At 41.4% G+C, this 12,716-nt stretch overlaps 1 protein-coding gene across 5 annotated transcripts in view; it reads left to right on the top strand.

Moving 5' to 3' along the window:
- Positions 1–12,716, top strand: part of LOC100878633 (A disintegrin and metalloproteinase with thrombospondin motifs 7) — a 46,395-nt gene that overhangs the window by 5,820 nt on the left and 27,859 nt on the right. For all 5 annotated transcript variants that reach the window (XM_012285217.2, XM_012285216.2, XM_076531724.1 and 2 more), the window contains one exon: positions 4,512–4,692. In XM_012285217.2, coding sequence (XP_012140607.1) covers positions 4,605–4,692 — 88 coding nt within the window. In that variant the 5' untranslated portion in view covers positions 4,512–4,604. The remainder of the gene's footprint in view (positions 1–4,511; positions 4,693–12,716) is intronic.

The following is a 12,716-nucleotide window of genomic DNA, read 5'->3' as shown; positions in this document are numbered from 1 at the left end:
CCGCGTAGACGCACGAAACCCTTCGAACAGTCCAACATCCCCGAAGAAAGGGGCATCGTGGCATTCCAGGATCGAACGATGTCAGCGAATGGTCGTGATTAATACGAAAACGTGCATAACCTTTCTGTTCTACTTCGATCCATCATCCGGGAAAACAATGAATCGCGGCATGGTAGCGGCGCCTCTCGACCGATGCACGCCCTTTGTGGCTGCATACCTGCTATAAATCACCTATGAATATTTACCTGACAACCTGGTCACCTCCGCTCTCGCGATCAAGAGTACCTTTCGCAGTCGATTCACGTTTTGGTCGTCCACCCTCGTTCTATAACGTCGAACTTACACACAGGTGTTCGAATTACGATGGTAAGTAAACGGACAAATGGCTGTTGATCGACAGGTATCCGAATGACAAATACCTTTGATACTTTCAAAGGTACGAAGGACATTATTAACAAAATTACGCGTGCTGTCTCGAGGGACGTGCTGACATAGGAAATGTTCCGTTGTAAACGGTACGTCCAGATGAGGGACGCGTCAATCTGGAGTACACGCCGATGTAAGGAACATGCCGACATGTAGGATGTATCGAAGTGGGGGATGTGCCCAAGAGTTACGTATCGACACGGAGAATGTTCCGATGTAAGGGACGTACCGACATGGAAAGTGTGTCGAAGCGGGGGACGTACCGACACAGGAAGGGACATGTTAACACGTGGAATATACCGAATTTACCAGTTCACGGATAGCAAAATGTCTATACTCGTCGATACGAGCGAAGTTTTGGCATTCGACGACAGATTAGTCGATGAACAAAAATGTCCGCAACCTTTGACACGCGGTACAGCGACCAATCGGCAGACTGTCGACACGTCGACGATCCCTATCACACGGAATAATATATCGCGCTGTCGATGCTTCGACGGTGGTAGCGAACTTGTTGATCAAGATATTCCGAGTAAATTGAAAATTACTTCGTATCTATAAATTCGCATAAAGCGATGACCACCGTATCGTTAATAATGCTGTTGTAAATTGTGCGCAACCTATTGGATACCGTATCGCTCGATCGTGATTTATTCGCAAATTCACGTGAGAACAGGAGATCTCGACAAGGAAACGAGGTAAAACGGGAAAAGCGACGCGTTGAAAAACGAGCTATCTAGTAAAAAGAGAGCGCACGAAGCATGCTCGCATACGAATAAGTTGATCAAGCTCTGATGAAAGGAGGATTATAAAGCACGGAACCGCGATTGTGTAGCCTGACACGAAATGACTTCATTATCATTGCCCGAGGCAGCCACAGTTCCTGCGACTTGTGCATCCTCTTTTTACATTTCATCGATATTAATTAAAGCTCCGCATTCATCTCCAACGGACATCTTTATTATGCTTGGAGAAATGACGTGAGCATTGGGCCTTCGTGAATGCAAATAAGATCGAGTAAAAAGGCGCACTTTCGTGGACTACGTTCAAAAGAAGAAACGTCTCTGTCAAAATGAACAAGATTTTACGGTATTCAATGTTCATCCGAACCTTGCCAGGGACAATTTGTTAATGTCATGATAAAGATTATCTTGGTTTAACGGTATGCATCTTTATTTTCTCCGGGAATATCGTAGGAAACCTTTGTTCGTAGTAATTCATTTTCTTTGCACGTTTAATTCAAAGGAAAAAAATTAAACGTTCATGCATACATGCCAGGTAGTGGAACGAATAATTTTTAAATCTCCAAGCCAAGAGAGTCGAAAGTCCAGGTTATGCAAGGAATAAAAAGTCTAAGTACCGTGCATCGCCGACTTTCCGGATGCTTGAGAGAGTATCCGGCAATAGAGCGAACAGTTTCTAAGTTCCCATGATAAACAGGGAGTCGAAAGTCTAACTATTGCGAGTCGCTCACCTTGCAAGCGGATGTTTGCTATTTACAGAAATATCAGAAGTTTGACGTTAATTTTAATTTACTCAAGCACGTAGTGCATATACACGCAAAAAAGGAACTGCTAAATAATTTCATTGGTAAAAGAGACCACGTTATACCGAATTCTGTAGGTTTAATCGAAAAAGTGATCGGCTTGCACAACGATGTAGCGAGGCGTGCTGTTTTTGTTTAAAATATTCTGGATCGTTGTCGAACCTGTCAATTAACCGCTATTAACGTAACAGAATTAGTCGGAGGCGAACGTCGATACGCGTTCGTGGGAGTAAATCCTGTTCAAACGACTCGGTTAGTTGTTCTTTTCCGCTTTAGCCGCTTTCTCGTTCTCGTACCTTTTCCCTCCGATACACGCATTTTCACACGCGTTTACCCACGCGCTCCTAACATTTGCTCGAATGCATTTCCGGTGCCTCTCACTTCGTGGACCGTTTTCTCGCTGTCGTCTGCCCACATGCATCTTTTTTCGAGTGGACCCTTCGCAGCTCCGATTCTCGCTTCGCGTGTCTTCATTCATTGTTGTCCATTGTAGTCGGATACCATTCAATTTCTCCGTTCGCTAAGGAACTTTTGTACAACCTAATCGTATAAGAATTTCAATTACTTCTTGTAATATTTTAGCGTAGTAATCACGCGAACGCAAACGCGCTTTCCAGATATTTCAAATATTCGTGTGCCAAGCAACTCATCGATATTTACGTCCAGCATTTGAATAATTTTCGCAATTTTAAATGTACGAAGCGGAAACTTATTAAAGTATCTCTTACCTAGAAAGTCGAAAAAATTCGTTTCCCGCGAAAAACTTACCGTTAGTACCATTTATTCAATAATAAATGTAGTTCAAGACATTAATGGAATAGTGAGATGAACGGAATAGCGAGATATAATGGAATTTGTGATTGGATTGGAGGTTCGATCGAACATTGCCGTTATATTCCCAAACTGTTACATAGCGTGTTTTACAATTGCGGACCGATATAAAGCATAGAATCGAATTTTGCCAAGTGGAAGACCGATAATGCATCGATAATTGCATGAAAAAGTTAAAAGATCGAAGTGGACCGCGAAAATTGTTTTCTATCGCGCGAATCAAAGTGTATGCCGTCGGTTCTGTAAGTCTCAATATTTCAACGATTGTTAATCTTGTTGGTTTAATCAACGATATTGATAAATTTTGCAAACAAAACGGATTCTTGAACTTTTTAATGTTCTAATAATTTTATCGGGCGGAAGTAGCAATTATCGTGCGTGTATTACTTATACCAGCATTTATTTCGCGATAGTATAATCTTCTTTAATATCCGCGACTTGTGTGGCGCGTTACACGTGCGACAACTCTATTCAAATGACAGGAGATGCTTTTAAACCCCGCCTCTCTTATAAATATTCCACGGTCGCATCTCGTTCGAACGAGCCGTTTGTTCGCATTAAATTCGTTCAGCTTGGCAAACGAGTAAGGGTTCGATTCGATTAGGACAAGCTACTCATTGATTAAGCTGCAGTCCAGATGGCCTTAAGTGCCGCTATTATCGTTGCGAGAATTCTTGCTTATTCCAGAAAATTGTAAATCGTTTACACGCTCTTAATGTCTAATATTTACCAACTATACAGCGTGTTCTCGCATGTTTCCACGTAATAATATCTACAAAGAGAATTGCTAAATGATAAATAAGTAACATCTACCGGTATAATAAAGAGATTAACGCGCAAGAGCACGATACTTCATTTAAAGATAATTTAATAATATTCGATCCGGGATTCGTATTGGGTGACTAAATGGTATAATCGTTGCTCTCAAATTTGACCGAAATTCTGAGAAACGGTCGTTCGTGTAAGTCACGGTGTACGGTAAATCCGACTATTCGGTGAGAAACTGTGAGAAAGGGCCAGTTCGGTTGTCAGATCCAATCATGGGGCTGGCCATAGCCCGGCCAAATCCGATTACCATAACTACCAAGCGTTACTTGCTAGACCATGAAAATCTCGCGTAACAAGGTACGTACCTTGGACCAAAAGCTGCTACAAAAGCATTCGTGGGATTTATCTTACGAAATTTTAACCTTAACCCCTTATGATCTGAGAAGCAAACGATCCGACTCGAGGGAGCTTGAAATTAGCCAAAGTACGTTGCTCGATTTAAGAAAAGAAATGTTTTCTACACAGGGTACGTCGATGAATATTTCGAAACAAATGTACAACATTCTGCAAATTAATTCCTCTTCTCGAGAGTTTACCTTCTCACCTGTCCCACAAAACCTTTCATAAAATAACGCGAAAGTAATCGAAAAACTTTGTATAAACGTTTGTCCAGGCTGACCTAGTTCCTAAGTTACAACCGTTCTGATATTGAATCGGTTATTCCTGCAACTGTGCTTTATGGATTACACACAGATTCTTTCAAATTGTACGAACGAATTTTTAATAATCTAGTGAACAACGCCGTAGGCCACCGGTGACTCCTGTGGCACATGCAGTATTAAACGTCGAAATGAAATACCTCAACAACTGTCAAACAGCTTCACAAAACCAACAAGTGCACGAAATCTCTGGTAAAACGGTTTGTTTGTATTTGTTGCAGATTACGTTGTGACGGTATAAAGAACGGAAGCTTTTCGATTCCATTGGTTGTCGCGTACATATTGTAAGGTGCATTTCCGGCCCAGCAGGAACCATGCGCTATTCATTGGTGCTTCAAGCGTTCATCGTCGTTGTACATATTGTACCCGAAGCGCGGCTTCATCGACCATCAAACGTCAGGGGTGAGTTCGAATATTTCTCTCAATTGTACTATCGTAAAATTAATTTTACAATAGTCCTTACTCGGTTTTATTACATTCAGGTATTAAACGGAATTAAAATTTTAAATAAAATTACTTAAACTTTCAAAATTCTGTAGCAAGTAGCTCGTTAAATAAGTACTCGTGTAAAAATTTGAATAAATTTCTGCAGAATCGACGTTGTAAGTCAAAATCTGGGCTACAAATAATGTCGGTTGGCCATCTGCCAAAGGATGACCTGTGTCGCGCGAATATTCTGATAAGATCAGCAAAATCTTCATACGGAAAACGTGCACCAAGCGTGGCACGTCTACTTCGAACCCTAGTTAGAGAAATGTGTTACCGCTTTTTAAATCGATCGTTACTTTGACAACTAAATTTAGCGAGAGAATTATTCAAGCGTTATTTAGAAAAATGTTAAAAAGCACTTTCTACATTTATCAAAATGGGGTACTCGTTTAGGGTTAATATTCGTCCCTCGTGTCATTTTACGCTTCGACACGATCGCAACGGACACTTGACATACTAGAAATGTTTGACTAGGGGTTAATCGATTTTCATTTTCGGTGCGTAGATCGTAAGTTGACACTATTTGTGCAGTTAACAGAGAACCGCCTCCGGCGTAAAGGCGAGGCTTCTGCTGTGTCGACGGCTGGCCGTGACAAGTCCTCGAACAAAAGTAACTTGAGAAAGCTATCGGATAGGAAGCTATCGAATCAGCCTCTCTTTCTCTCCCCGTATGCTTTTGTCATTTTTCACTTGTTCCTGACACCGCGACTGGCATCACCTTTATCGAACGATTTACGGATACCTGATAGAAAATTGTTCCTCCATGAGATTGAAAACGCATCACAAAAATAATAGAAATCCTTCCGGAATGTTTTCGACTTTTTATATTGTGGAGATTAAATTAAATTATTTGCAAGTATCAACATTACTTTTAATACTTCATGCATCCATCGTGTTCTGTTGGCTTACATGTATTTATTCTCATACGTCGATTCGTATCACAACCTACGTTGAATAAATAAATGAATATAATCACTTCCTGAGGTATCGTCGATCAGAGATATCGATGATACTTTAACTGATTGTTGACACGGTTTCACGACGCCATTTTTTCCCTAGACGAGCGGAAGTATCAAGAACCCCGTTGGCCTTTTCAGTGTAGATGACTTTACACGGCTGGAAGCCGGCTCGTAAATATTTATTCGTTTTGTGGGCGTTGTAACAATGCACGAAGCCGTGTCGAATTAGCGGTGTCGCGTTTCGAAATTAGCCTGTCATTAGAAGACAATTATCGTGATCGAAGAAAATTACTGGCGAACAGAAGGGACGCGATTACGTGGTGGCTGTTGTTCGAAAAGCTTGCTTTCCTGGTTAACTGACACGTGTAATCCATTCATTTCGGTCAACCAGCCGCATCCCATCCATCAGTTATTACACAGTTATTAACTCACGCTCTTACACTATCGTAATAAACGAGGCGTTAGTGCAGAGTTTGCGTCTTGTTCACCCGATGTTTCTCCCTAATTTGAAACTCGACGCCAGAAATTCCAACTATGACCACTTACGAAAACTTGGAATTGTTTCGAGAAGCTTCGGTTCACGGAAGTTATGACCGCCTTTTCTTTAGTTTTCTTCCGACAAAAACAGTGCACTAAATATCGCGTTGACATTCGCCATTGAATCCTACGGCAACCAACCAGTTAAAAAATCTTGGTTGTCCTTGTGGCTCACCGTTTCGTAGAAGGACACATAAATCAATAAAGCAAATTAAAAACGATTCCATAATCCCGCCGTGAAAAGTAGACAAACTAGTCCTGCCGCGTCTTTTAATCTTCTTTTTCGTTCTTTATTCGAGAAGAAAAGCTTATGTCCATCGGATGGCGCCAAGCATGCACAAAACCGACGAGTAAAAAAGGTACGCGGGCGGCTTGTGTGCAAAACCAACAGGAACGACCGCCCATTCATGGTTCGAACCCGTTGAAAAATCGCTGCTTCGTTTCGCTGAATAAATGCTGGACCATTGGCGTGGGTGCCCGTGCGTGTACGCACACGTGTAGCGATGGACGCAACACGATCATTTTTGAACGCGCCATGTTTCGAACGCTGGTGATAAAAATTCAACCATATTTGTTTATATTTTCCTCCGTAAAGTTCCAACGACACGAAAAAAAAATTTAATGAACCTTGAAATATACGTTTTACGTCCACCTCTTCCGAATCAGTAAATTTTGTTCGGTTCAAAAGATGATCGAGGGAATTAATAAAACTTTCACCCTCGATAATTAGATTTTTTAATTTTACGAGTTTGTCGTCTCGCAAATAAATTGAGCGCTCGAAATGCGGAGTCGATTCTTGGCAACGAAGAATTCTAATTTTCAAAGTTTTCGAAACCTAGACGGTTCGAAAGTTTCGCAGGTTTTGAGATCCGCGAAGACTTCGAACTTTCTAAGCCGATATAAAATCTTAAGTTCATGAATTACACAGCTCCGTAGACCAAGGTTTACGAGAGCTTGCGGTCCACGAAAGAAATCGCTTCCTAAAGCTTCTGAAAGTTCGTTCAAAAACAGTTTCAAGTTGATTTTCCGTCTACGATGATTGTAAATTTTATTTTCGGAAGTAAAGAAACAGAAGTAGGTAGCAACCAGCGAAGGAGTACGCGATAACGCTATACTTTGGTCTTTAACCGATACGCGTAAAATACGAATAATATGTGTATTTCATAACAAACGCAGAAATAATAGTTCTAATATTAATATAGTAATGCTATGATATCAGTATCAGAGTAATACCTATAACAGAGTAATACTAATTACGCGACGATATCCATATCACAGTAGCATAGGTAACAGAACAATACTAATTGAATTAATTATACTAAGGACACAGGCAATACTAATCACACTGTGACAATAGCACCCTTACTACCACAATAGCGGTAAAGGTGCTACCATCGTTATACCGATGCTTATATTATAACCTATCACGGTATCAAATCCTCGATCCCCTGACGAAGCTATTTCAGTGCTGACGAGTCATCGACATACTTATCGTCCTCGATTCAGCTTAAAGGGTTGAGCCTCTTGGTACGCGCCATTTTGTTTTTGATCATCGCGTCCACAAAAGTAAATTTCGACAAAGAAACGTTGAAAATTATACGTGCATTTTAAGGTCGAAAGGTCGAAATCCTTAAGATCGAAAAATCTGAACGATAGGAAGCGTAAAAATTTCGTTATCTTTGCAAAGATCCGATACGTTCAGGGTCAAAGGTGTTTCAACAGCCAGGGAACAATGACATCGGTGCTAATCGTAAGTAGCCATCAATAGCGACACGCACCTGTGCCGTGGCTGCGCGATGTTCGACGAATGCAGGCACGCGGGCGGGCAGCCGAGCGTGGGCAGCTTCGTCAATAGACGGTACACGCTCGCTTTTCGCCTCTCCTTGTCTGTTTCGAGCCGAACGCGAAAGCGGCAGGAAAGAAAAGGCAAAGCAAGGCGAGCCGCGCGTAGGATGCCGCGTGCAAATCCGAAAACGCTGAAACTCGACTGCCGGCTCGCGTGGGCACTCGATGACGAAGCGTTATCTTTATTTTCATTCAGTAACACCGCCACGCTCGACCGTCTCCCATTCTTGACTTCGCCCGTTATGTAATGATCCTTCCCGCACGGTAATCAACTTGTTGACCAACGAGACTGTTTACGAAACTTTATTCCGTAACACGCGTGCACAAATTTTCGATTTTTTCTTCTAAGCGCCGAATAATTCGAAACGATGACTTATAGGGCATCTTGATCGAACTCGAACTTTGAGCTTAGTTATCAAAGATTCGTTGAAATTTGACGCGTGTCCAATTAAAGTATTAAATAAATAAAAATAATAATAATAAGTGTGTTATCTTACGTGTTCGGTATCTGAACGATAGAACGAAAGGAATCGAACAGGATGCTACGTATATGTATTTTGAAGAGTCGATAACGGAGCAACGAGTCGTCGAGAGCGAAATAATAGTAGTAGGTCGTGAATGAAATCGGTTCGAGATTCACTGCAAAGGAAGTCGAAGCGTGTGCGTTATTCGGGCAATACGGAGGAAGAGCAAAAGATTCGCACCTGCGGGGGCAGACAGGAGGAAGACAGGAGTCGAGCGTGGGTCGTTGCTCGTTCGATCAGCAATAACGAACGAAACCCACGCGAACGTGTCTCGAGAGTGGCGCAGGAGTGATCCTTTTCGAGAGATACCGTACTTCTCACCCACGATTCTCGGCTTCTGCACAAGCGTCAACACGTAGCGCCATCCCTTCTATTTTTGGCTAGTGTTACTCCGTCGCTAACGTTTCAAAAAGTTTCGCCGAGTTTCGTGAATCTTCCAGACAGTTATTGTCTGAGATACGCTAGTACATAATCCGATTTCTAGTAATTTGATTTCGAACGTCAGACGACCGAAACGACAGAAGAAAATTGATACTGGATGTCTGTGCAATCGCATTTGTTTCTGGCATTGATCTCCGATGAGAAAATTAATGTCGTCCCTTTTGTCTCAGCAACGGACAAGTATATATCGGTTGTGCGCCGAGAGATATGGTAACGAGATGACCCGAGGGGAATCGTGAAATCCGTTGCTACATTGTCTCCGGGAAACAGTGACAGCAGATTTACATGCTCGATAAGTGACTGCAGCGAAAAGCGACGAGCTATCGAGCTTTTAATTTATGCAGAAAAAAAACACGTTTTGATAAAAGAATGAAATATTGTCGGATGTCGGATACTTCGAAATCCATGTCGAAAGTACGAAACTAGAAATTACTATCGTCTGCTCGTTGCCGATGAATAATAGGTAAAAAAGATTAAAAGATTGCTATTAAACTGGAACACAAAGAATCGCGGTGGTAATTATCGAAAGTTAATACTCTTTGGCAAGGAAGCTATTAGAATACCTAAAAAGATTAAAATCCATAAAACTGCTGTTATAGGAAATAAAAGAGCACGTATTCGGTTATCAATAGACTTAATACTACTTAAACGGAAGACAATAATCGATGGTTGCTTGGCTACCATTATTCTTTCCTGCAAGTTAAATTGATATCGACGTTATTCAACGGCGAGCCACGAGATAAACCTAGCCCGAAATTTGTAGTACTTAGGGTCGAACACACGAAACAGGGATTTCCTTATCGCGATAATCCTTGCACCTCGAATGCAGAGGACATTACGTTATTCCGACAGGGGTGTTAGCACTTCACGCGAAGAATATCTCGGAGAGTTCTTGTCCCGTGAAAATGGTTAGCGAGATAAGACTGGCTCGCTCGTGTAACGTACGAGTACCAGAACGTAAGTGTTGCTCGCGTAAATGGCCGGTTGTACTCGGGATTTATTACCCTGACGAAAGATAGATGGGTTTCGTGGCGAAGACAACGAAGGCACTTGCGCGCCACCCTCGCGATAACAATTCGTCAACCGGTCATCATAATTTACTACTATTCACCGATAAGGAAGATACACGATTACGAGAGGGGGAAGAAAATGGCACTTAACGAATACGGAAGCGTGTTTCAATTTTTGACACGGATACGATGCTGACGAAACTTCCATAAATTTACACGCGCGAACCGTGTATTAGAATTAAACGTGGTGATTTTCGAAAAAAAAATCTTTGCTTAACAAATGTGGCAAATATATTACAACTCGGTATATTGATCGTGAAAGGAAACTGTGTCACTGTGCAATTGCAATGTACAATTACAATTAGTTATTCTAATGGTAGTACGTTGACTGGCGCAGTAGAAACAGTCGTGCCTAGTAAGACACGGTGGAGACAGATGGAAAAACTCGATACGATCATTTCACTTTGAAATTGAAGTTTTTACATTTTAATCTGGTGCAACAATTTACTTTCCGAAACTGTTGGTGTAATTTTCGTGGCATTACGAATTTTGTTTCCAATTATTTTGCTGTTGAAAATATTAGATCGGATGTAAAAGTAATAAGGTGGCAAGAAATAAGAATGAGCGGTATTAGGAGGAACATTTTCGTTTAGAGCGCGTCATTCGCAGGCTTTCGCGAGGCAATATAAATCGACCTTTCCTCAACGATGGAAAAGATCGGGGTTTCTGGAGTCCGTGCGCGTTCCCATAAATCCATCAGAGCCGAAGTAGTCGCTTTTTCAAGTGTCAGAGCCATTCAGCCGAGCGATCCTATCTACGAAAATGCCTAAGATAATTAATGAAAAACGAACAAGCCAAGACAGTTTGAGATTGTACTCGGTCGACAGCCACCCACGTACAACCTGGCAAACTTGCCTCTAAAAATCATTCCGGAATCGTATTCGATCGATTAGCGTTCAGAGTTGCGAGTATATCGCGTTTTTTCACCGATAATTGTTACACCGCAGCCGTTTAGGTCGATTAAATCCAAAACCAATATCTAGCGAAATACACGTATCAATAAATAGGAAAAACTATAACGTAATTTATAAGATACGATCTAAAAATTATATACACGTTTATTAAACATTGACAAAGCACGGGTGGAGGAGACGTCGTACCGCTTCTACATGGTGTTAGTAATGACATTTATGAACTTGTGGACGAAGAATTCCTTGCTCTTCGAGTAACAATCGGAACTCGTCGAATTACATATTTCAGACTCGTTATTGAGAAGGGGAGAACAAACAAGTCGAGGCGTGCACGCACGTGTATTATTGTGTCGCGTTATGAAAGGCGTGGACAATAATTAAGTTGTATAGCCATGATTAATCGTTGTCTCTGCTTGGCCTAGCCCTCTTCCAACCATAGAGCTTCAACGAAATACCCGGAAAATTACTCGATAGACTGAGCTGTATTCTGCAAGTACCACGTGCATTATATCGATCCTTTTCAACAGAGCTCGTTTGAACTCTTCCTTAATATTACTGTACAACGCGATTTGGAAAGTTACGTTCACTTTTTTGTTTGAATATTTTTAACTTCTTTAGATTATTATTCGTACAGGCACAAAAAGCAAGCAAATTTGGTCAAATTTCAGTCAGATTCGAGTTGGATTAACCCAATCAGCGACCGCTAACACCGAGGAACTGATATATGTGGAATGTCATATTACAAATCCGTTCTCTTTACCTTTGACGTTTGTCCGAATTTTCATGGAATATTCATTTAATGATTTTCCATTGAAAACAAATTTGTCCGTGTGCATACGATATATTCAACATCGTTTCTTGACTCGAGAGAATTGCACATGTCCATCGTGTTTAATTGCGCCGACGGAACCTTGAGGCGTGATTCGTTTAATCGAAATCGTCTAATTCAGCCGTAAAAGCGAAGCCATCTGTTGCACTAGAGAAACGAGCACTGTTTCCTTTCCTCGACCACTGCCTAGCGATTCAAAGAAATATTTCGTTGCCGAGAATAACTTTCTATCTATACAACGTTGCGCTATATCGATTTAATTAATTAACAGAGTTTCGCGCGAAAGAGAAGTCGATATCAATTCTTTTTCGTCTATATGAAGAAATAAAAATGAAAAGATAACCTCCTCCTCCGTACATTAATTACCGTAACTTTTGCTCGAAACGTTGTCGAATAATTAGTAGATAGTTTGGAAAACATTGACGCGGATGAAATTTAACCGCCATACAACCTATATTAATTCCAGCTCGTTACTAGTCCATCGTTAACGAGCGCACGTTTATAACCAAGCACGATCAAAGTACAGCGGCTCCATAATTTTGACTACGTACAAGATCACGGGCATGATCGGTAACCGGGATAAAAGTGATCGTAACTAACGAGATAACTATCGTATGAAAGTTCAATTAATGTCCGAAAACGAGCCTAACCCGGTAGACGAAGAGTCGCTTTATTAAAAACAGCACGATCCAGCGGGCGGAGTTCGTGTATCAAGGTTGCTTGGTTCGTGTTTCCGCAGCTATCGCGGCAACCTTAATGAATTCGATAAGTAGGTATATGCTAATGGGCAAGGATTTTTGCGAGGTCCGGCCGATGGGACC

Source organism: Megachile rotundata, chromosome 5 (genome assembly GCF_050947335.1).
Source record: "Megachile rotundata isolate GNS110a chromosome 5, iyMegRotu1, whole genome shotgun sequence".
Lineage (NCBI taxonomy): Eukaryota > Metazoa > Arthropoda > Insecta > Hymenoptera > Megachilidae > Megachile > Megachile rotundata.
This window is presented reverse-complemented; position numbering and strand designations above follow the sequence as displayed.